Genomic DNA, 24,007 nt, shown 5'->3' on the forward strand with positions numbered 1-24,007 from the left:
CTTCTTCAGTAGTCTCATCATGGTTTCTGCAACAGATGGTCCTTCCCGCTTTTCCCATTTAATAATTGGCTCAGTGACTGACCTGCTTGGGTAGGGGAAAAAGACCCAAGTCTGCCTGCCTTAAAAACTACCTTTTGGCTTTTTTTTTTTTTCTTCCCTTCAGCAGTCCACTCTAGCTGTGGCTTGGGGACAAAGCTGTGCTCTTGGCTGATCATCTTCAGTCAGCTACAGCTTCTCATTACTGATTGTAAAGCTCTAACTGCTGCATGGTTGACGCTGTGTTGCCTTGAACTTCAGCTGCTTCCCCCCTCCTTCACAGGCTGGAAACCCAGAGACCGAAAGGTGCTGTGCAGGTTGAGGAGCAGCACTTCCACATGGGGCCTTAATTTGGATAAGTACCGAAGAGGACCTCAGCTGCCCCAGTGAGGAGTTGGGGATTCTCCAGTCCTAGACTGACCTGGCATCTGCTTTCTGAAATGAGTGAGAGACAGCTGAGTGCTTCTGAGGATTTGGGTGCATCTCCTGGTGTCTCACCTGTTTGGTGGCACTACATTTCCCATCACTCAACATGTTTTTGTCTCCCCTCTAAACACCTAAGGCGGCAGAGCAGTCACTTAACAGGTAGGCACAGACCCTAACCCCGGTCTTCAGGCCCCTGTTGCCCTGGCCCTCACTGCCCTTGTACTGGGGCTTGTTTCGTGAAGGGGGGCAGTTCCGATCTACCTCGGCTTCTGGGGGTGCCACGTTGGTGTGATGAGGCTTAAATGAGTTACCTGGCGAGGGCTGCCTGAGCACGGTGCCTGTTTCTCGCACTTGGTTTTTAGCTTGTCTCAGAAGTTTAACAGTATGAAGGAAACATTGCAGCAAGGGATTACAAAACTCTCGTAGGGCAGGTTACTCTTCCGAGGCTGTTCATCGCACCTTGAATTTGCAGCGCTGAATCAGGCTATTTGCATGCCTAACCGGGCAGGACGCCTGCTTCAGCCAGTCCTGGCACGGATGCGAGCGCCGAGGGCCAGCTCTGCTGCTGACGTAACTGCGCGCCGCTAAGACAGCCGGAGCCCCCAGCAAGCCAACGCAAGCTGAAGATCATCTCCGGTCTCTGATCCCTAAAGCGAGCAGATGCCCTGCCGTCGCTCCCCCGACACACACACACTCCACAGCAGAGAGGCTTCTGCTGATGTGGGAGTCCCCAGCAATGACGGTCACAGGTGATGGGCGCAGGGGAGGCAGGCGGGGACCAGGGGCAGCAGATCCCGCGCCCCCCGCCACGTGCTGTCGGCCCACGCTGGGAGGTCCTGCTGGTACCCGAGCTCAGCAGCCTGCGAGCAGCCACGCTCGCTTGGCTCTCGTTTGGCCTCAGCCAGGCCCGCGGGGACTCGAGCCACCCAGGCCCTAGAGGCAGGAAGGGGGGACGCTCGCAGCCGGCCAGCGGCTTGCTTTGGCGGGGCTGAGCCGAGCTGGGGCCGGGAGAGCTCCTTGCTCGCGGCCGGCTGCGGAGGTGACCGGGAGGAGCGGCTGGATGGCCGGTGGCTTATCTCAGAGCCTCACCTCCACCCGAGGCCTCCAGCTCCAAGCTCCCCCTGCGCCAAGGCGATGGACGAGGAGCCGTCCCCGTCTCCTCCTCAAGGTCTTGCAGCGACAGCAGTGATTTAAAGGGCCCGGGAAAAAGCAAGGAGGGACAAGTAGGAATCTTGGCAGAAGGGGGCAAGGAGAAGCTGAGCCGCGCAACGTGGGGCGCGGGCTCTGGGGAGAGCGCGCAGGCAGCACGACTCGGGGGGGGGGGGAGGCGCGAGCTCCCCGCAGGCACCGCTGGAGCGAGAAGAAACCAGCCCCAGGAAGCAGGAAAAACCGGGCACCAGAGTTGTGGAGGAACCAACGCAGCGCCAGCAGCCCGGGGACGCAGCCAGCCGAGGGGACAAGGACAGCTGGGGACCACGGGGGGGGGGGGGGGGGGCGGCTTCTCCCGGCGCATCCGCCGCCGTCTCCGACAGCCAGACTCTGCCCGCCAGCGGCTGCCGAGCTGCCACTTTTTAATTCCCCGAAACAGCTTTCAAAAACGCACAGAGTATTTAAGACCTGCGGGGCCGGGCTCCGGGCTCCCCGGCTCCCGCGGGCGGGCGGCGCGGCGGCGTCCGGCTGCGGCTCCTCTTCCCGCGGCGGCGGCGGCTGCCGGAGGAGTCGTCGTCCCCGGCGGCGGCTTTGCTCCGCCGGCGCCTGCGGGCCGGAGCGGGAGGTGAGTGGCGGGGGGCGGCGGGAAGCGGCCCCGGCCCCGGCCCCATCCCGGTCCCCGGCCACCTCGTGTCCCGCTCCGGAGAGGAGGAGGAGGAGGAGGAGGAAGAGGAGGACGACGACGACGACGAGGTGGAGGCGTCTCTCTCGCGCCGTTTCTCCTTCTTCTTCTCCTTCTTGTGCTTGTGCTTCTTCTTCTTCTTTTTTTTGTCCTTTTTGGGTTTCTTGCCGCTGTTCGAGCTGCAGCGGGGGGGGGGGGGGGGACAGGGGTCACCGGCGCGTTTCGCACGCTCACACCCGACTGCCGACCCCGCCGTAATAAAAACCCCCCCCTTCCCTCTGCTTCCCCCCCCCCGGCCCCCTCCTCCGTTTCGAGCACCCCACCTTACCCCGGCTCCTCCTCGGCCTTCTCCTCCTGGCGCTGCTTCCTCCCGGAGCCGACGGCCTCGGGGCCGCCCGGCACCTTCTGGTGCTGCAGGGGTCGGAGGCGAGAAAGCAGAAACCCCGGGGCGAGCGGCCCCGAAGGGCGGGGAAAAAAGGGCGAGAATTGGGGAAACGGGGGCGAGAATCGGGCAGCGGCTCCCGAGGAGCGGCCAAGCTTTGCTTTTAAGGGTTACGCGCGTCCAGCTAGCGCGAGGCCGGTCCTTCCGACGCTGTTTTTGCGCGTGCGCGCACGTGTGTGTGTCCTCCTCACCTCCATCGCGCCCAGACCTACCGTGAAGATGGGCAGCCCCATCTTGGCCGCTTCCTTGTCCTCCTTGGAGAGCATCAGCCGGCCTGCGGAGCCGCTGGAGGAAGCGGGGCCGGAAAAGGGCGACGTCAGGGCGCCCCGAAACGCGGCGGCGGGGGCGCCCGACGAAGGGGACGGGGCAGGACCTTCACCCACCTGGAGCTGCCCAGTCCCACCAGGCGGTCCACGTCGGCGGGGCCCCGTTGGGCACCCTCGCGCCTGCAGGCCTCGGCCAGGTCCTGGGGACACCAAAACACGAGGCGGCGGTGAGGGAGGCGGTGGTGGGGTGGGGGGGGGGGGCGTCCACCGCCGCCGTCGGGGTTGGGGTGGTGGAACGCAACGCCGGCGGCAGCTCTCACCTCCTTGCTGAGCCCCACCGGCCGCCGCCTGCCGCCGCCGCCGCCGTAACCCCTGGGAGAGCGAGAAGGTGAGGCGGCCGGTGGGGCGGCCGCGGCGGTTCGGCGTGTCCCCCCCCCCTCCCCCCCGGCCAAGACTCACAGCGCCGCCAGCATGGCCTCGCGCTCGGCCCGCCGCACGGCCGCCAGCTCCTCGGCGCCCGCCGCCGCCGCCGCCGCCTTGCCCTTGGCGTACCACGTGAGGTCCCTGCCCTTCTGCCAGCGGCCCACCGGCGCCATCAGCGAGTTGCCTGCCGGCACGAGGTGGGCTCGGTCCGTCCGTCCATCCGTCCGTCCGTCCGTCCGTCCCGCCGTCCCGCCCTCGGGCGCTTACCCAGGTAGTTCTCGCGCTGCTTGTCCGTCTTGACGTCCTCCCAGCTGAACTGGTCCTGGCCGCCGCGCACGCCGCCGCGGCACGAGCCGAACATGGCGCCGCCTTCGCCCCCCGCCCCCGGCAAAAGGGAGCAAAATAAAAAATCTTTGCTCTTTTATCGCCCTGGCAGCCGGGGGGTGGGGGGGGGGGGCGGGGAGGGGGGGTTGCACGGCCTGGGGGGGTGGGGGGGAGTTGCACTGTCGAGGGGCGCTGCGCAGCCCGGAGGGGTCGCACTGCCCGGGAAGGAGGGGGGCACTGCCCGGGGGGGGGGGGGGTCACACTGCCCGAGGGGGGGGGAGGGGGTCGCACTGCCCGAGGGGGGGGGGGGAGGTTGCACTGCCTGGGGGGGGACGGTCGCAGTGCCCGGGGGGGGGGGGAAGTTCACAGCCCGGGGGGGCAGGGGGTCACACTGCCCGGGCGGGAGAGGTTGCACTGCCCGGGGGGGGTCGCACAGCCCAAGGGGGGGAGTTCACAGCCCGGGGGGGGGTCGCACTGCCCGGGGGGGGGGGTCGCACTGCCCGGGCGGGCTGGCGTTGCACATCCGGAAGCTGGCGGAGCGCAGGCCGCGGGGGGGAGGGGGGTGGGGAAGGCGTGACGGCCCGCGGGGGGGCGGGGGGAGGCGGGCCGGCGGCAGAGGGACCGTGACCCCCCCCCCCCAGCCCCAGCCCCAGCCCCATCCCCATCCCTCCCCCCCCCCCCGAGCCTCCCCCCGCCCCGGCGCGGCCCCCACGCACCTCGCCCCGCCGCTCCGGCCGCGCCGCGCCCCGCCCACCCCGGGACAGGCCCCGCCCCCGGCGCCGCGCGCCGCTCCCGCCCCGCCCCGCCCCGCCCCGGGCGCTACCACCGCCCCACAGCGGGGGGGGGGGGGAACAGACAGCACCATCGCGCCGCCTGGCGGGGGGGGGGAGGCGTGTCTCCCCAAACAGGGTCCCACGGCGTGAACGCCCCCATGAAAAACCAGAAACACTCGAAACTCCAAAAAAAAAAAAATACGGCTTATTTTCCAAATTTTTTCTCCTCCGGATCCACCTCTACAGTCTCCGTCCGCGGCCGCCGCGGAAGTCCAGGCGAGGAGCGCCGCGAGCGAGGCGCCTCACTTCTTCCAAAACCTCTGGTACTCGTCCAAGTTGATCTCCTCGAACGTTTCCTCCTTCTGGACCTGGAACCTGCCGGGGAACTGCCTCCGCAGCCTGGCTTTCCTCTCGGCCTCGGGCAGCGTGTTGCTGTCCACGGGCAGCTGCGGGGGGAAGGGAGACGGCGAGGGGAGGCCGGGGAGAGCCGCAGCCCGCTCCCCGGCCCCTCGGCCAGGGCCTCCCCCTTACCATGAGGATCCTCTTGGGCTCCTTGTAGCGGATGCGGACGGCGGAGCCGTCGGTCTTCACCAGGAGCGTGGGGTAGAGGCGGCCGTACACCTGCCTGCGGAGGCGGGCGACAGCGGTCCTGTTGGAGCCGCCGCGGGCGCAGGAGGTGTGGAGGCGGCGGGCGACGGCGTGCTGCCACAGCGCGCTGCCGGGGAAGCCGAGAAGGGGTCAGCGGGCGCCGCGTTAAGCACGGCGGGAACCGCCGCCTTCGCGCCCAGGCGGGGTCCGCGCCGAAGGAAACGCGGGCGGCTTCGAAGGGAAGCGTCCGCCGCGCTGCTCACCCCAGCGTCCTGCTCAGCGTCGCCATGCCCGGCCCGGCCGGCACCCCCGGGCCGCCGCGAGGTCTCTCTGCCACCGACCTGAGGAACGAGAGGGTCTGCTGGGGGCCGCTCCCCCTCTCCCCCGCCTTGGTTCAGCCCCAAGGTGGCTCCCCCCCGCCCCGTCGTGGTTCGGCCCAATCCCCCTCTCCCCCGCCGCCATTATGGTTCAGCCCAAGGCGGCTTCCCCCGGCCCTCCTCCCCCCACTGTGAAAGCGGCTCCCCCCTCCCCCACGCCGTGGTTCAGCCCAAATTACTCCCCCTCCGCCCCGACATGGTTCAGCCCAAGGCGGCTTACTCCCTCCCCCCCACCCCGTCCCACCGTGGTTTGCCCAAAGCGGCTCCCCCCACCCCCACCCCGTCATGGTTCGGCCCAATCCCCCCTCTCCCCCGCCGCCATTATGGTTCAGCCCAAGGCCGCTCCCCGCCGTGGTTCAGCCCAAAGGACTCCCCCTGCGCCCCGCCATGGTTCAGCCCAAGGCGGCTCCCCGCCGCCGCGGCTCCCCAGGTGACCACCCCGCCGCCATGACGTTCAGCCCACGGCGGCTTCCCGCCACCCTCCGTCGCCGCACACCGCCGGCAGGCGGTTGCCCACCCCGGCTGCGCTGCTCGGTTCTTTCCCCCCTCCCCAACACCTGCACCCCCCGCGGCCGCGCCGCGATGGTTCGCTCCGCTCACGTGACCGCACCCGCCGGCAAAGCCTCCCTCCGCCGGCGCGCGGCCTCCCTCCGCGCCGGTGACGTCACTGCGCCGCGCCGCCCGCCGTGGGGGGTGACGTCGGCGGCGGGGCGCGGGGGCTGCCGGGAGGCGCAGCCCCGCGCGGCGCCTCCATGAGCTGGCGGCGGCTGCGCGGCGCCATCGCGCGGGCGGCGGGTGAGCGCGGCGCCGGGCTCGGGCTCGGGCTCGGGCCCCGGCGGGGCGGGACGGAGCGGGGCGGGGGGCGGCTCCAGGCACCCCCGGGCGGCCGCCGCCGCCGCCGGGCCCCGGCTCGTCCCGGCCCCCCCCCCCTCCGCCGGGCCTCGCTGCCGCGGGCCCGTCGCCCCGCGGGGGCCTGAACGGTGCCGGCGGTGCCCCCGAGCAGATCTCGGTCTTCCCTTGCCCCCCCCGGAAAGTGAGGCGCGCTCGTCAGTGCGGCTGCCGGAGGCACTCAAGGAGCATGAAAAAAAATAATAATAATTCCAGTAAAAGAACAAAGCCTCAGGCCCGTGTTTCTGCCAGGTGCGGGCTCTGCCACGCGCTCAGCTGCACGGAGATGCTCTGCTCATGTTTCAACCCCACTTTTTGAATAGAGGGAAGGAGTCACCGTCCGCAAGCCCTGGGTTGAAATAACCGGAGCAGGAGCTGTTTCATCGTGCATCTCCCTTGGGCGTTAATGGGGCCTGAAAACCTTGCTGCATCCTCGTTACCGCCCCTCTCCTGTGCTTAATGAGGTGATCCAACTAAATCGGCTGTGACTGGACAACGAGCGGGTTTGGGATAACTTTCTGGTTCCTCAGCTGAGCGCGTGCAGGGCCGGGAGCGAGTCCGTGCGCCCGCTCGAGCACACAGTGCAACGTGGCTGGTTAATGCTTGACCTGTCCGGCAGTCGCTGCCCACCCCAGGGGCAGAGGGGATGTGTTTTTAGGGCCTCCTGCAGCGGTCGCAAAGCTGAGTGTTTGCCTGCTCTGACATAACGTTACACTTTGCCATGTTCCTACAGCTGGCTGGATGGGGTTTTCAGGTGACGCAATCAGCTGTCCCCAAAATTAAGAAGGTGGGAATTGAGGGTTTGTAAAGAGCCTGCTAAAAATAGGGAATAGGATTATATACCTAAGCTGGGAGACCTTTCTTGGGGCTCAGGAAAAAATGTCCTTTAATCCTCTTTCTGCTTGTAAAGTGGTTTTACCTTCTCTTTAAAGCCTGTCTGCTAATCAGTGTTAATTTTGTTTAGCTCTTGTGATGTCTGTCCTTTGCTTTGCTAGTTGCGTTGCTGCCTTCCGGGTACAGTTCAGGAGTTTAGTAGGAGGGAGACTTAGAAATGTTCCACACCCTAGTGATAAGCTGAGGTTCCTTTGGAGGCCTGAGGGCATAGATAGTCCCAGATTTGGATGTGCTGTTGTTAGACTGAGCCAACTGGGAAAGTTAGGCTTGCTGAACCTCGAGAAGAAACTGTTGCTTTGGAAGATTTTTGAGTTACGTCCCTTGATATAATAATAAAAATATGTATGTGCGTACACGTAACTTATATGTATGTATCTAAAATATAATCTATAAGCTGTTTAGAGGAAAATATTCATCATAGTTAAGTAATTGCTGTTCTGGTTAATGCACAGAAAACATGTGCTGTGTGTCCCCAGGGAGGAGGCATCTCCAATATGCTTTCTGGTTTTGTAACTCAGCAGGATCCATGTGATCATTCATCCTCAGCGTGCCAGACACAGCCATTCCTAAGTCACAGGTGTGATGCTTCGCCTGCCCCCGGAATATGAGGATCCTCATTAAAAAACGATGCTTTTCTGTTTCCAGTCAGCTTTAATCCGCTATGTTTTAGTGATGTGTGGTGATTAGACTGGAGCCAAAACCGTTTTAGGAATAACCCAGCAGAGATAAGAGACCTTCTGTGCAAGATGCAGTATTTGGGGACCAGCTGCTCTTCTCTTGAAAATGCCAAAATCTGAGCAAAGGGAAAAAATCTGAGTTACTGCTCAGAAAATAAACGTAATGTTACTGATGCGAAGGGCAGAGGGACAGTGTGACACAGGGGTGCTTGGCTGGGCTGGGAAAGAACCAGGATATTAAATAGCCCCGTCCACTAAATCTGTTTTCTCAAATAGGGATTTTTCTGTGCTGTGCTTGTGGTTTTTGAAGGTTTCATGCTGCCAGGATGAGAGGAGCTGGGGCCGATGGGATTTGTGGAGCATGTTGGAGGAGAAGAGTAGTTTTTCTGCGTCTGGGGATGAGCGGTGGCAGTTGCACACCTTCCGTGGCATCGCTTTTGCCGGGTCCTGTTGGGGAAGGCGGGTAGACTCCCCTGGGCTCATGCCATGACTCCACCGCAGACGTGGTGTGTGCAGATATTTACCTGCTTCTGAAGGGGGTACTGGGGTGCTGGAGGAGAGGGTAGGTACTTCTAGGTCTGTGCTGTTTGCATGGGGAGGTGGAGATGAATTCCTCTGTTCGCACTCCCAGACCGTCTTCATCCTTCCCCTCCAGCTCTGGACAGCTGCCCCCAAAATCTCTCGCATCCTCATCTGACAGTAAACCACTGTCTGCGCTGTGGCAGAGCAGCGAGGAGGCCAGAGCCAGCATTTCACTGTGCCAGGTAGCGGCCGCCTGCAAAAAGTAGGTGCTACGATGGCTCTCTGAGAGTTATTTTTGTCCTGCGCTGGCACAGATTCCCAATTTACCAGCTGGGTGTTTGCTGTCTGCCACCCACGCAGAGGGCCCAGCCTCTTCATCTGGCAACAGAAACTGTTTTTTCTATAAGTTACGTCTTGTTGTTTTGCTCTCCACCCTGTTTTGGTCTGCACACATCTCCAGCAAAGGCAAAAAGGGATAGATTTGAAGGGAGGCAAGAGGAAGCATCTGTATGTCTTTTGGTTTATTTTTAGCCTGTTCCAAAGAAGTGAGGCCTGCGTGATTGCAGTGGAAATGTATGTGCCTTTTTTCACCTTAGCTCTTAGTACTTCTGTGAAAAAAAAAATGAGGAGAGGCCCCATTTTCCCTCAACCTCCCGGTAAGTGCTCCTGCAGATGGAAAAACATCAACTCCACCCTTACTAGACATCGGGGAATCCACATCCTCAGGGCGCAGATCCTTAAGAAACCCTGCTTTATTTTTTCACCTGCTGCTGGACCTGCTCCCTTTCCTTTCACAGGCTGGCACCGGCAGCTGCAAGTCAGGACCTCGGTGCAAGACAGCTGGCAGGCATCTGCAGCGTGTGACTTGGCGTCTCATTAACACCAGAGGTGCCACGTTGCCGATACCCTGCTGTAGGAAAGGAGAAGGAGAGGGTGTCTGATGAAAAAGGGCAATATGAAGTTGAGGCCCTCTGACACCAGATCTTGAGGGAGTGACTTCCTGCCTCCTGTGGATTTTGGAAGGTTTAGCATGCTTGAGGAGAAAATGAAGACATTTAGAAATGGAAAAGTAGAGCAACAGATCATAGTTAGCCAGGCTAGGCACTCCTCAGGGACTTGAGAGACCAGAGTTCAGGTCACTGCTGTGCCACATCCAGACCTGGGTGTCTGACTCCAGGTGTTCCTGGCCAGCAGACACCAAGTTTGGCTCCTCTGGTAGTGTGTGCTCAGTGTCTTGTGGAAGGGTAGAGCTGTGGTCCACGAACAGCCAGGTGGGCCAAAACGGTTGACACCAAGGATCTTGAATCCAGTTTTGTTCTAGTATTGAAATATTTTAGTCAAAGTGGGAGAGCTCCATCTGGAGGGATGGAGAGGCGTACACCCTGGAGCCTGCCACAACAGAAGTGTTAGAACATGCTGTTTGAAGACTTGGGTTCACATCTGTTGGGAGAGAAGAAGGAATTTGTTCTATTTGCTGTGGTGAGTGTCTTAATCTATGATTTGATGTGAAGCTAGAAGCAAACTCAAGTCCAAAATAACATTTTTTAAGGAAGGTGGCTAAAAGCAAAATGAGTCTTTCCAGAAGAGTTGTCTTAACCAAACACCAACGTTGGATGTAATGCGAGCGTAGTAGCTGTCTGGCTTGGGTTTCATACCTAATGTACATCAAAGTGATGCAAGAGCCCCCCATCTATTCTTGAAGTTTGTGAATCAGTGAGCGCAATCACTAGATAAAAACATGCTGTGTTTGAGCAGGTGGTTGGACTAGAGACTTCCTGTGGTCACTTCCAACCTGAATTATCCTGTGGTTTTGCCCGGAGAGGTGCCGCACCTCCCTCTGCTCCATGAATAACGGCAGTTCTTCCGCTATGTGCGTTTCCACTGGCGACTGCATCTTTGTGTTGCCGGGAAGCCGGGGGGATGTGTGATAAATGAGGTGAGTTTCACAGAGACAGACTTTTTTGCTTCTGTTTCCTGAAGCCAACATCTATGTTGACCAGGTTGGCACACGCTGGCATTCATCAGCCTGTTAATGGTGTTTGCAGCTTCACCAGTCAGAAGAGCAGGGAGTGGGGAAGAATCCGCAGGAGAAGATTAAAAATCAGCGGACGGTTTTCATTGGCTCTCTTAAAACGGAGGCTCCCTAATTAAGGCTTTCTGCGGCTCACAAATAGCCCGGCTTTCTGCCCACTTGCTCGTATTAGGAGCCTGTCACAGCTACGAAGAGCTAGACTTTATCCCTCGGTTGGAAGGGTGTAGAAGCAAAAGGTAAGAATTTGTTGGGTCTGCTGCTCCCAGCCAGCGGTCCCCTGGTGCCGTCGCTTGTTCCACTGCTTCCTTCCCCACTTGCTTTGGGTTGAACGACATGATTCTAACTGATTTGCTCTGTTTTGAATTCCCCTTTTCCTATCAGTGCTTGCTAGAGGGTTGAAGAAATTTTGGGGAAGGAGAGAGAGGAAACCTCTTTTTCCTCCAGCAGTGATCCAGTCATCCTGGCTGAGGTCTGCAGGCAGGGGCCATGACTGTGTGCCCCAGGGAGGAGTTGTTAGAGTTGTTAGCGCAGTCAGATGGTGAGGAAGAGAGAACTTATAAATGTGCAGGCAGAAGATCTGTGCTGATGTCTGCGTGTCGCACGTGGAGGTTTCTGATGGCTTAGGAGGACAGCATGTAATATCGGCTGTGATGTGAGCAGCGTTCAGCAGCTGGTTGGTGCTCGGTGCTGAGCAGAGAGCTGCCTTGTGAATCTAGTGGTCTGCTGGAGTGACCGGGTGATGATAATTTTGGCTAGCTCCTCTTTTCTGGAGTATTTTACAAGCAATTGTTAAGGTTTGCCAACACTCCCACTTTACGGCAGAAGAGAGAGATGCCTTAGACAAGGTCAGCAAGGGCCCCTTTGCCTGCCCGTTCCGAGCGTTAAATACCAGTTCCCCAGCGGGGAGGTTAAGGAGTGTGTTTTTGTCTTCAACGTTTAGGCAAAACGTCTGATAATTTCTGAATATCACAAGTCAAAGGCTAAGGGAAGGATAGCACAGGTCCACACCCAAAAGGAGGTTTGTTCAACCTTGATGCGTTTCTTAGATGGTGGAGCTGGATCTGGCATCATGTAATACACGTGTGATGGGACCAGTCCTCCGAGGTCCTTGGAGAATGGATGATCCGGTGGGTGTCTCTGGAGCTGCAGCACCTGAAGGACACCAGCGACGAAAAAAAGACAGTTCCCCTTTGGGGCAGCGATTGAACTTGGGAGCTTTTACACCAATATACGCATCAGCTGCTGCTAGAACCTGCACAGACGAGACTTCATGTATTAACACCCTCTTCTTCGGTACACGCTTGAATACGTTCTGATCAGATGTATAAAACATCCCTAGGGAATGGAGGGAAAACTCAGGTAATTTGCTAGCTTTAGTGTTGCCTCACAGACGTCGGTGAGGAAGGGATTTAGGGATAAGGAAATACCCCGCTCACGCAGGCTGAGGTCAGGTAGACAGCATGGCTGGATTAGCCTGCCGTGTGACCCGTGGCTGCCACTGGTTTTGTAAGAGACTGCAGATGGCTTAAGGCTGTTTAAAAAGTGATTTGTGAGGTCAGGGTCGCATTGCTGTGATCTAATTTAAATGAGAAGGCATTACACTGTCTGTCTTCTGAATGCTCCTGAGTCAAGACTCAGCTGATGAGGTTAAAATAACACATGTCAAGGGGCTTTACTGCTTGCAGAAAGATTTTTTTTTAATAGGAAACTTAGACCTGTTTGGTTTGTCATCTCTGTTTTAAAAGCTGCTGAATTCTTGATGGATGACTGACCTTGGCCATATTCTCTGCGCTGAAGTACAGGATTTTCTTCTTTATTCACATGTTAATCATTAACCTTCCTTCCTCCCCAGAGAGGCAAGCACAGAGAAAATATCCATTCTTTTCTTTCAAGGTGAAGAAGCAACTGCAGAAAGGTCTATGTGACCTCAGGCTGGCTTCCTCCAGTATTAGGACCCTTCTTGCTTGCAGTGAGAGACCTCAAGCTGGAGACAGCATGGTGAAGTGTGGCTGTGGCCAGCTGGTATTTATTTCCCAAATCACACCTGTGTTCAGCCTGTTGTTTGCAAGGCTTTGAGGTTTATTTCCCTTTTACTGTAAATCTAAACCAGCCCTTTTCCCTGTGATAGACAACAGTAAGGTCCTCTGTGAGCCTTTTTAGAGCATGTGAGTTGGAAGACTGGGAACTGTAAGATGAGTCTGTACAACAGCTCTTTGCAAAGCCTGGAGCCCAGCGGCGTCCTCCTCCATCGCTGTGTTGCGTGCACGGTTAGTGGTGAAGGACGTGGTGGGCTTCTGTTGGTCTGTACGTTACCTGCTATGGAAAAGGATTTGCGAGTGCATATTTATCCCGAGAGCACTGAACCAAAATCTTACAACTGTCTGTCACGGGTTGGTAGTTTGTGCTTGTTAGGATGTAAAATGGTGGTTTAAGAGGTCTGTGGCCCGTTGTTGCTCTCTCGGGCAACCCATCCCTCAAGTGGAATCGCGTGCCCGTAATACCAGCTGATGTCCTCTCTGTGTCCTCACCAGCAGACCCTGCAAGCTCCCCTCGAGGCCTGGCCCTTGGGGAGGGAAGTGGCTGTGCCATTCACACCGGTGCAAAAAACAGGCAAGAGCGATCCACTAGCAGACAGAGTGCGTTACCCCTCTGCTGCCCCAAAATGTGCATGGCAGGACTTTGAGAAGTCCCTGTCAGGAAGGGCAAATATTAAGCCAGAATTGCTGAACGCATGTAGGAGATGTGCTGTGATGTTTCCAGGTGCCACCAGACAGAGGTAGCATCTTTCTCCTGTTAATTAAAGCCTTTCCTAGGATTTGGATCCAAAAGGGATTTAAACCCTACTAACAGAATAGAGCTAGTATGAAGCTGGCTTGAGTTCTTCCAGCTCAGTGGCAACTGGAGTCCACTTTCCTCTTTCTTTGGGTTATGTGGTGCGAGTTTAACTTCAGTTCCTCAAGAGCAAGTGTTCATACTGCAGTGATACTCGTCCTTTAGTTGTATGAGCCAAAGCTCCTGGTGGGGGAGCCACAGATGACTGCGGGACCCAGGTGCAAAACTTGCCCTTCCCAAAGATGGGTCCCCTACGCAAGAACCGAGACCGGGAGGAAAGCGGGGTGAAGCTGTCCTGCTGCATTGCTCGTGGCTTCTGGCATCTGCTTTTCAAAATGAGATCTGACTCCTAAGGACTCCTAGCCCAGCTCTTTCTCAGCAGTGCAGAGGTGGCAGTTGCCACTGTCTGCAGCGGATTTGCTTATTTAATAGTTCTTTGGATTTCTCTGGTATTTTCTGCACTCCCCAGTTACTTGCCATCGGCTCTAACTTGTGAATTTTGATTAATTCTGATTTGCCTGCAGAAACTTGTATCTGAAGGTAAAGGATGGACACTTTTGTGGGCCCGAGGCAGCCCTGGAAATCCATAGCTGCGTTTTCTTATGGGCTGCCTGGCTTTCTAACCAGATTTGTATTTTTCCTGTCTCTCTAGCCATGCAGGGGCCGAGGCCAGTGGTTCTGAGTGGCCCATCAGGCGCAGGAAAGAGCACTTTGTTAAAGAAGTTGTTTAAAGATTACGAGAACGTCTTCGGCTTCAGTGTCTCCCGTGAGTAACTGCTTGTCGTTGGCGAAGAGGAGCAGAGACGTTTGAGGCTGGTAGCCCAGAACTCAATGTGGTGGTGGTATTTGTGCGCCAGATAATCTGCTTCTGTGGCTCATGTGTATCCTAGTCTCTCTATGGGCTCTTTGAGATGTTTTAATAAGTCAGGCCCTTTTTTAATACAAGTATCAAGAGGCAACTGCAGAATTTATCTGGAATGGCACCTTTCAAGGTCTCGCCACCTCTCTGAACACAGCTCAAAATGGTGATGAGATTTTTTTCAAGTGATTCTTGAGTTGGAAAGTAACCAAATCCCAGAGATGACTTGCTTCAAAAGCCAAGTCTTCCCACCTGACTGTGGGTGCTAATGAGGACATTTGTTTGCAGAGTAGTTCCCGCTCTGGTTAGCGTGGTCTCTGATTTAAAATAGGAGTTTCGTAAGAACCGTCTGTCTGTCGAGTCAGTGAGTGAAACAATTCGTCCCATCACCTACTTACATTCTTGTTCCTACCGCTGCTCTGCTGGTTTGTAGACTTTGCTTTCTACTGTGACCACTCAGTGCTGGCCGAGGATCCCCACCCGCCTTTTTTTCCCCCTACCTGAGATATTTTCCTTTAATACGAAAATATCCCCTATTTTTCCTAAATCTCCGTAAACCATTTGGACCTTGGCAACTAGAACTTTATGAAAACTAAGAGGTGATCAGAGCCTTATGGCATTAGATTAATTCCCACTAATCCTGTAGAAAACAATGAGTGTTGCCTTCCGTGCAAACCATCAGCTCTTGTTTGGTTTGCAGATGCCTAAAATAATACAAGTTTGAATGACTTCCAAAAGGCTTTGTAGGATGTCTGATTTATTCAACTGCTTCACCTAGGAGTTTGCCCTTATTCATTAAATCCGACTATTTTAAGCACCTGTGTAGGTGCTGTGTGATGTTTTAAAATGAAGATAACTTATTAAAGTAGGGCACTGCTAATTGCCCTGAATCAAGATGGAGATCTGAATAATGTGTCTAGGATTACACAAGGAAGTCTGCAGCAGAGCAGAAAACTAAGGCCCAGCCTGTTAGATCCCAAACTGGCCGCTCTTGATTGGTGGTTTTCAGATTTTCTAGGAATCGAGGGTGTGAATCATGCATATGGTTGTGTTTTACACTAGTTGATTCCAGAAGTTTTGATCATTTTGAAAGAGGAGGAGCCCTCTATGTGAATGGATTCATCTGTGTGTGTTTTTTTTTATTTCTTCGATGCTGTTATTTCCTTTATCTACAAAATTCACAGGGCCATCTTTTGCTTACAGATACCACAAGGAAGCCAAGACCTGGAGAAGTAAACGGCAAAGGTCAGTGCAGTGCAGTTGGGCCTGTCTTATCAGATTCGACAAATTATTGCTCTGAAAAATAAAGTTTTTATGAGAGTACTGCGTGAATGCCCATTTACTGAGATGATAGCCCTACATCTGTGTTTATAGGGGGCAGTTCCTTCAGGCAGGAGGCATAGGCATTCAGTAATGATATGGTTGAGTTTTATATATATACGCACCTTTGTTCCTGATCTTGATGGCCATGAGGCCATAACTGCTTTCTGCTGCTCTACAATGTGTGCCATGCAGTAGAGAGAAAGTAATTAAGAGGGATGGATTTGGCAGAACAGAACCAGAATTTAATTAAGGAATGAAACATTAACAGAAGCAGAGCATACACTCCCAGTTTTCTTTTCTAGATACCGTCTCAGTGACACATTGACCAGGATTTTCGAAGCGGGGCTCTCAGTTTAAGCTCTGCTGTCCATACCTGGGCTTTGAGTGGCTTCATTTTCTGAAGTGCCAAGTAGCTCTGGTTAGATACGTCAAATGTATAGGTCTTCAGGAATCACAACTGCTTAATGAGATGCCTTTATCTGTCTTAATAGCTTGTGTGCAGCTGGCTTGCTGCTTTTCTTTATTCTGGTCGGTTTGCGTATTTCAGAGAGAAACAAATGAGGTTGGCACTTATTTTCTGAAGGCAATTTTCACGATGAAATGAGAGGAAGAAACTTGAACAAAGGATAGGGAAACATTTCTTTTTTTGTCCATCTGTTTTGATGTTCTTTTTTATCTCCCCCTCTCTCTAGTCTTAATCATAACTGCTTTCAAATAAAGAATTTTGCTGTAATGTATTCCAAGCTTCAGGGGGTTCCCACTCCACCAGAAAGGGGAAGAGGTGTGAAAAAGGGTGCACAGCAACATATCTGGCCACGTGGAAAGATGCACAGGGGTTCTCAGGTGCTTTGAGCAGGTGTCTGGGCAGTTGGGGTGGAGAGGGGATGCTGTGCATGGTAATTAGAAGTAGGTGTCTGCAGTCTGCCACGCTTGTCTAGGGCAGGCTGTTAGGTGCTTCTCCCCTGAGCACTCATATGTACCATCTTGGCCGTGTGCTTTCCCTTCAAAGCTGTTAATTTCTGCGTATTTTTCCTGTTTGCCATATACAGATTACCACTTTGTGACCAGAGAGGAAATGCAGAAAGAAATTGATGCCGGTGAATTCATTGAGCATGCAGAGTTCTCTGGAAATATGTACGGGACGAGGTACGCAGCTCGGACGCTGTCGCCACTGAACCCAGTTGGTTGAGATTATGATGGAGGAAGAAGTAGTTTAACTTAGTGACGCTGTTTTCCCCCAAATGCACAGATTCCTGTCTTAAGCTAAGCCTTTCATTTTGGCAGCAGAAACCTGTCAATTGTATTTGGCCGTTATTAAAACAGCAAAATTAACTCTTACAAAGAGCTAACTCATCACAATTCATTCTTCATTGCAAAGTGAAATTTTGTATTGCCTCCAGTGCTGAAGAAGTTTGCATACTTAACACTTTTCTTGCACATGAGTGATCTTTGCAGACTATTTGCACTCCTTAATATATTCCGAGTGCTCTGCAGAGACTAGTGGGCAAGATGGACACTTATTCTCCATTATCCCTGTGTTAACTTATGGTCTGAATATGATAAATTCACAAGCAGGTGCTATTCCAGGTGTATTGTCTGTAGTGAAACAAGTGAAAAGTAACCACTTACAAATAGGTATATTGCATGGCACCCTTGACCAGGGTTAAAGAGTTGGGTGGATTTTAAAATAGCATTGCTCAGGGCGTTGGAGCTGGTGATCAATAAAACATTAAGCTGCAATGTTAATTAGAAGTCAAATATCTTACATAATTATTTTTAGAAAAGTGTGGCACTATGGTGCAGGACTTGTTAAGGAGGAAAGTTAATTAAGTTCTAAGATATGTAATCTTTTAAATTAGAGAAAATTGCCTGAAATGCTTTTCAGAAAGACAGGTGTTTCTTAAAGAGCTGAGCGTGCTTTTGGGGGATTATTTTTGGAGACAGCAAATTTGGCTAAATTTCCTCTTCTGAGGGTGGATTCTCTGTGAGATGTCTCTACATAAGGCTCCCAAGTTGAGCATGCCGTAGGTGTATGTCTCCTGTCACAGTAATGTCCCTGTTTTAATGCAACGTGGATGGCATCACTGCTTTTGCTGCAGCTAAGGACAGTGTCCCGGGGGACTGATCGTGGTCATTCCGGGCCAGCTGAGGAGGGCAGTCCCTCCCCTGGCCTACATGCTTCCAGTGTCACTACTTTGGTTTATCTCAAATACCCAGCACCAAGGAGGAGCCAAGTGCAAGCTCCTTAATCCCGGAGTTCATCCTGCGTAGGATGTGCTTGCTTCCCATCACATGCTCTGCTTAATCCAGATAGCCGAGGTGCAGAGGAGATGGCAACTCTCTGGTGTCTGATACAGGCTGAGTTGATCATGGTACCTTTTCCTCAGGGACATCTCTCCTCTCCCCAGCTGATTTCGATGGAATTTTCAAGAACCGGCTACTTTAAGACATTTTTTTTTCATCAAATTTGAGTGAAAGTGGCTAATGCAGTCCAAAGTTATTAGGCCAAACAGGACACATGAACAGTACAACTGCATGTGGTTAAGAAAGACTGCTGGGAAGACCAGAGGCATAGATTTTGGTGACCTTCCTCAGGGCAGACAGGGCAAGGGGAGCATGCATTTACGCACACCTTTAATAACTTGACCAGGAGTGGAGAGGTAGTGCAGGGAAAGCAGCAACAGGGCTTCGTTTTGTCTCCTGGGCGTGCACAGGTGGTTTTGGTGGTTGCACACTGGTCTCATGTTAGCTGTGTCAGACTGTCATCCTGGCCTAGAAAACCCCTGAGGCTCTTTGTGGCGAGACAGGGTGCTTGGGGATGTCGTTGTGTTGTGCTTGAAGTGAGATCAAACCGGGAGCCTTACTGTGGTTTCTGATCGCCTTGTAGTGTTTTCGTGTGGTTGCCCAGAGTGAGAGAAGCCTCTAGCTCAATTTCTGCCCTGGTTATATAGACTTGCTAGTGAAACAAAGCTCAGAGTTGAGGCAGGCAAGGATTTTTCTCTTTCTGCTATAACCTCACGTCACCTCCTTGCATTAATTGATTGCTGTTTTCAGTGCTGTGTGGTGTGCGTGTCAGTGATGGAGAAGGATGTGCCCTGTTAATGGTGGCAGGTTATATAAACTTCAAAAGATTAAATCTTGGTAGATAAAATGCCATAATCGCTGTGGATATAAATAATATGCTTGTGTTTGTTTTTACGTGCTTTTTTTTCCCCCAGCCTTCACCTATGTCGTTGGTCTCGCAGACCCCTAGTCTGCATGTCCATGCTGCCTCTGTTCTGGGCCTGGGGTGGGGAGAGTTCAGGATGGGAGAAAGAGGCTGGAATTAACTCAGATCAACGGAGCAATAAATGCAAATGTTCAAGCAAAATAAATACTGAAACCATTCAAGCAAAGATTTTTCTCTTTAAGTGCCTGAGGACGTTTCATAATAAGGGCTGTTTGATAAGATGGAGGAGAGGATCTTTTATGCTAAGCAGAAAAGTTTAAGCTTTCACCAATGCTTTGTGCTTCCTAAATCCCCCCAGCTAATAATAAATAATAACTAAAAATCATGTGCTTGTGAAAGGTCCATGCCTTTGGGATAGCACTGAGCCCTATTCATTGAAATCAGGGCTTCTTTGAAACCCCCTTTAATTAGGGACTGAAATCAGAGTGCAGGAGTGGAGCCTGTTGCTTGGAGCAGTATTACTTGTGTCCGATCCCTTCCCTCAGGTTGGGGCTTTGGCTGCTCAGTTGCTCATCTCGTGGGGCTCTCTAGGGAGCAGAGCTGGAAAGAGCTGAGGAAGGGCTTGGGGTTGGTGCGAGAGAGCTGTGGGAGTCCTGAGTCCTGTGACTCTCCTCTTCTGAGACACGGGAGGACACAGCAACACTTGTCTAAGGGAGTCTGTTCTCAGCACATCTCTGGGGAAGGGCCTTCCCATCAGCAGGCTAATCTTGCTGGTGCACGGAGGGTGCAGAGATGCTGTGAAAGGTCCAGAGAGGTTCCCTGGGTCAAGGCAAAGAATCTAGAGAGTTCAGGGCTGGCTCTAGAGCAGCATTGTCTCTTAAACTTTGCTGCCACTGCATGGCCTCCTGGTTTAAGTCACTCAAACCCTTCAGTGGCCATCTCCAAGCTCCTCGCAGGCCTTACCATCCATGGTGCTGCAGGGTCTGTCGTGAAGGAGGACTTTGGCACAAGCACAGTACAAATACAAACTGAAAAGTCCCCTAGCAGGGCTGATACCCACTGGCCGTGCCAAGTAGCCTCTCTTGGTGCACCAGAAGAGAGTAGGAGTTGCTACTTTTCAAGGGAGTGTTGTAGGTATTCGAGGAGAAGCGCAATGCATGTTCTGTAGAGCCCAAGCTGGAGAAGAGATACAACCATCTTTACAGATGTACGAGAATCATCGCTTGAAAAATGTTTTCTTAGTCAGGCATCTTACAAAACTGGCAGGAGCATTGAAGCATCCTTCAGGAAAGCATGTGAGCGTGGAAATTGGTGGACCTCTAAGGAAGGTTTTGAGTGTTTTTGCTCTTTGAGGATGCTGCTGTAGTTGCTGAAGGCTGGATCTCTACAGACTGTGTCTGAGCCACGCTGCACTTGGGAGAGTTGCATGTTACCTGTTTCTACAGCCTTCCTGCTTTATGGTTTTGCCATTCTCTGTAGCAGCAGGCAGCCCTGCTGCCAGGCCCTCTGCTCTTTCCTGGGGACCCAAAGGACCCTCAAGGAAAGAGAAACCAGTGTTAGCCTGAGCGGAGCAAATTTCCTCTTCCATCCTGCAGCAGTGAGGGCACTTTGGAGCCCCATGAGGCAAAAGGCCCACTGCTGGGGGCCTCAAACTCGCTCTGCTGTGGCTGGATGCTCTGACTCTTCTCCTGTTTGGTCTGGGGAATAACCAGCTCCCTCTCTGCCTGTCCCCAGTAAAGGTGCGGTGCAGGCCATTCAGGCCCAGAACCAGATTTGTGTCCTTGACATCGACATCCAAGGTGTGAAGAACATCAAGAAGACAGACCTGAACCCCATCTACATCTCTGTGCAGCCTCCATCCATAGATGTCTTGGTGAGCGGCTGCCTTCCTTTGCTGTTAGGCACTTAGAGGTAATCGGCGTCTTGGTCTAAAGTGATGAGGGTTCCCCCCTCATTTAATGTATGTATTTTAAAGATCTGCAGAACAGATGGGGGCATTCTTGAGTCTTCCCTGTCCGGTCTCTTTCCACAGCTTGGAGTGTGATCACCTCTTTGGGGTGTCAGCTCTGTTAGAGCATGGCCAGCCTTTAAAATGCTTTACAAAAACATTAGTTGTCCTTTGTAAAGATATGAAGATTTTGTAGTGAGCTTCCAGCTCCAGCTGTTGGAGTTAAACTTAGAGGGGCTGGTTTGGAGATACTCAAGGCCCGCCTGGATGCAACCCTGTCTTAACATGCTCTAGGTGGCCCTGCTGAGTGGGGAGGTTGGACTAGATGATCTCCAGAGGTCCCTTCCGACCTTACTGATTCTATGATTCTATTCTATGATTCTCTGGGAAAGCCCTATCCATTTGGTCTTACGTGGGGATCGCGCGCACACAGCACCTTTGAGAGAAGTGAATCCTCTGTCGGGGTTCAGAGGGGCGCGTGGTCCTGGAGATGTGACTTGCTGAAGCCATGCAGGAAGTATGTGGCAAGGAGTGAGCCCACAACTCCTAGATCCCAGCCGGGACCTGGCTCTCCCCTGTGACTCTCAGCAGATCAGGCAATCTGTGCTTCTTACTGAGTTTGTGGGGCTGGACGCCAACAGAGTGCGCTAATACCGGAGTCCAGCACAGAGATTTCACTTCCCGGTGGCCCAGGTATCCGGTATCTCTTTACCTGAGCCCACCAAACCCAGCTTGCACACTGATCTGCTCTGTGACTGGGAACGTATCCCCTTGCCCTTTGCAGAGTGTCGTTTCACGTGCCATCGCGGCTGATGCTGGCAAACGGCTGCTGTGCTGGGGACAACTGTTAAGCTGATGGAGTGGCTGCTGTTTTCTGCTTGCAGAATTTGGAACACATGTTTCTTTAATGTATTTGTCATTGGATTTAGGAAAAAAGACTACGTGACCGACAGACTGAGACAGAAGAAAGTTTACGGAAGCGTTTGACTGCAGCCTGCGTAGATTTGGAACTTAGTAAGTCCAGTGGCCTTTGAGAGATGTGGCCAGGGAGAAGGGAGACATCGGTGGTTTAGGTGTCGTTTTCTACACAAAGATCTGACCTCTCTTCTCCGAGGAGTGCTGGCAGGGGTTGGGTGTTGGCTAGGTTTGATCTAAGCATAATACTGCACTGTTTCCCATTGCAATTCCTAGCGGAATAGCAATAGTTGAAATAACAGTATCAAAATGCTGCAGGAACTCAAATCTTACGTGAGAGAACGCGGGGAAGAAACACGTTCTCCTCTTACAACTCTGCCCTCTTTTCTTTCCCTAGGCAAAGAGCCTGGCCTGTTTGACTTGGTCATTATTAATGATGATCTAGAAAAAGCCTATTCCGAATTGAAGGAAATACTCGTGGAGGTGAGTCGTGTAGGGGTGGGGGGTTTTACCCTCCTTGCTCCTTGTGTGAGCTTGACTGCTGTGCCGAGCAGGGGAGGATCCATCAGTAAACAGCCGCAGAAATGCAACCACATGCCTGCACCTGATCCAGATCCAATTTGAATTGCCAAGTGATCTAGTTGTGATCTTATATGAGTGATACCTAACAGTGATAAACAGATCCAGTGTGACACTGGATTAGGGGCAGTATAAGCCGGTGCCACTGGCCAGTGCTGGAGGATTGTACTATTTAGACTGTCCCCAAGGCAAACGTAGCTGTGTCCCTAAACGCTCATGCGTAGACTCTGGGCTTGGTGCTGTGGTACTCTGGTTTGTGCTGTGATAATCATTTTTGGTCTTCAAATGTGTGAAACTAGGAATTGCTCCGAGAGTGACTGGTTGCTCATTTACTTTCCTGATCTCCTTGCAGGAAATCAAGAAGGCCCAAGAATCCAGGAAGTCCTGAGCTGAGCCTGCTTGGACGTTTTAACTTTGCACATCATTCCTGAAGCGTATCACAGTATTTTATTCCAAGAGACATTCCCTTTAGCCTGATGCCCTTTCAAAGTTATTCTAGAATGTTTCTATTAAAACAAAAGAAAACGAGACCTGGTCACGCTTGTGTTTGTGTTGACCAAGCGCTTGGCGTGTGCTTTCCCAGGTTTGCCTCTCAGGTGGAAGAGAGGCAGAGGAAGGCAGAGCTGTCCTGCGAGGCTGTACGCGAGCCGCCTGCCCGTAGCTGCTGGACAGCCTGGACTGCTGCGGCCCTGACACGCTGCTTAGGATCCCGTGTGTCCCGCCGCGCTGTTTGTGCGGGGACCGTCACCTGCCCGGCTGAGGCCGCTTGTGGAAGGGGATTTACTCAGACTGATGTGACACCATTTCCACCTGCAGGCAGACAGGCCACCGTGTCTAATAGCGCCCGCTAACTTAGAGCGGCGGAGGGTGAAGGGTGATATCGCCAGCGCTGACATCTTTGTTCTCCCTCCGGTTCTTGCTCCCTTTTGCAGGTTAGCTCCAGCTCCTCCGGGCGTGTTTGATTGTCTCCCATCCTCAGGCCCTGCGGTTATTTTCTGTGTTGCTGCTGCGTGGTGGTACGTCAGCACAGCTCGGTCACTCTAACTGCCATGCTGGTGAACGGGGAGGGTTGCTGGAAGTGCTGAGAGGGGAAAGGGATGCTTGTGGGATGTGATCTGTCTGCCGCCTCCTTCCTGAGGCAGGTACCGTGAGACTTTTTCTCCTGACTGCCGCCCTGGTAGCACTCTTGTAATTCACATATAGTTGTTGTTTCATGTGATTTCAGATACGGGTAGATTTTTTTTTGATACTCTCATACCTGCAAATTGGAGGAGAGAGTATTTCCTTTCCAGGCAGTGCAGTTTTTTTTCTTACGGGGATCCTAACAGGGATCTATTTGATTTAGCTGCTGTCCCTTGGTCTCTGGCTGAGACGTGGGAGCATTTTGCCTGACTGGTATTTGGAGGGTGACTTGTACTTTGCTTCCCCTGCTTTCTTCAGGCTTAACCCTGGTGCCTTCATATTTGTCCTGAGCCCTTCAGTCCCTCCGGCAGGTCGTATCCTGAGCCTTCATTGCTCACCAGCCGAGGATACTTAAAACATCCATCAGTCACAAGTGTGAGAGAGAGACAAGCGATGTCTCATCTGGTGTCTTCTGCGTTTCACAGGTGGATTAACCTGTTTCTGAGCTGTAGGGAAGCAACAGTTGCTGCTAACATGCATGCTGTGTAGCTGCTACATCCTTGGGAAGTTCACAGGCTCAGTTGTCCCAGAGCATGTTGCTCTGAAGGACAGAGGTGGTTTGGGTTTGTGTGATCCTCTAGAAACGGTGAATCCTGCAGAACAGGATCCCACAGGCAGCGGCTTCTACCTGTCCCCCTCCAGCCTGAACTTAGGTCGAGCTTCCATCATGCAGACCATGCGCTGCCAAACAGTGTCCCTTT

General features: G+C 53.8%; 3 protein-coding genes across 8 annotated transcripts; 1 reads left to right on the forward strand and 2 right to left on the reverse strand.

The window, feature by feature from the left end:
* Positions 1-2,016: 2,016 nt before the first annotated feature.
* C2H1orf35 (chromosome 2 C1orf35 homolog) lies at positions 2,017-4,490 on the reverse strand. Of its 2 annotated transcripts, XM_062568692.1 has the most exons (9): positions 4,465-4,490; positions 3,692-3,793; positions 3,461-3,608; positions 3,322-3,373; positions 3,119-3,201; positions 2,948-3,020; positions 2,622-2,704; positions 2,299-2,472; positions 2,017-2,217 (listed from the first exon to the last, which is right to left on the reverse strand). In XM_062568692.1, exons 2-9 carry the CDS (start codon positions 3,783-3,785, stop codon positions 2,073-2,075), a joined length of 852 nt encoding a protein of 283 aa, XP_062424676.1. In that variant the 5' UTR covers positions 3,786-3,793; positions 4,465-4,490; the 3' UTR covers positions 2,017-2,072. The 2 variants fall into 2 exon arrangements, with proteins under 2 accessions (XP_062424676.1, XP_062424675.1); XM_062568691.1 differs by lacking the exon at positions 4,465-4,490 and having other exon boundaries at positions 3,692-3,849.
* Positions 4,491-4,704: 214 nt separating this feature from the next.
* MRPL55 (mitochondrial ribosomal protein L55) lies at positions 4,705-6,144 on the reverse strand. Its single transcript, XM_062568694.1, has 4 exons — positions 6,087-6,144; positions 5,373-5,450; positions 5,053-5,236; positions 4,705-4,967 (listed from the first exon to the last, which is right to left on the reverse strand). The coding sequence occupies exons 2-4, from the start codon at positions 5,396-5,398 to the stop codon at positions 4,824-4,826; spliced, it is 354 nt and encodes a 117-aa protein (XP_062424678.1). The 5' UTR covers positions 5,399-5,450; positions 6,087-6,144; the 3' UTR covers positions 4,705-4,823.
* Positions 6,145-6,210: 66 nt separating this feature from the next.
* On the forward strand, positions 6,211-22,654 carry GUK1 (guanylate kinase 1). 5 transcript variants are annotated; one of them, XM_062568698.1, is made up of 9 exons: positions 6,502-6,838; positions 10,468-10,735; positions 13,984-14,097; positions 15,394-15,435; positions 16,563-16,659; positions 20,417-20,555; positions 21,560-21,644; positions 21,943-22,028; positions 22,477-22,654. In XM_062568698.1, exons 3-9 carry the CDS (start codon positions 13,986-13,988, stop codon positions 22,510-22,512), a joined length of 597 nt encoding a protein of 198 aa, XP_062424682.1. In that variant the 5' UTR covers positions 6,502-6,838; positions 10,468-10,735; positions 13,984-13,985; the 3' UTR covers positions 22,513-22,654. The 5 variants fall into 5 exon arrangements, with proteins under 5 accessions (XP_062424679.1, XP_062424682.1, XP_062424680.1 ...); XM_062568695.1 differs by lacking the exons at positions 6,502-6,838; positions 10,468-10,735 and adding an exon at positions 6,211-6,281; XM_062568696.1 differs by lacking the exon at positions 10,468-10,735.
* The last annotated feature ends 1,353 nt before the right edge of the window (positions 22,655-24,007 follow it).

This window comes from Rhea pennata, chromosome 2, assembly GCF_028389875.1.
Source record: "Rhea pennata isolate bPtePen1 chromosome 2, bPtePen1.pri, whole genome shotgun sequence".
NCBI lineage: Eukaryota > Metazoa > Chordata > Aves > Rheiformes > Rheidae > Rhea > Rhea pennata.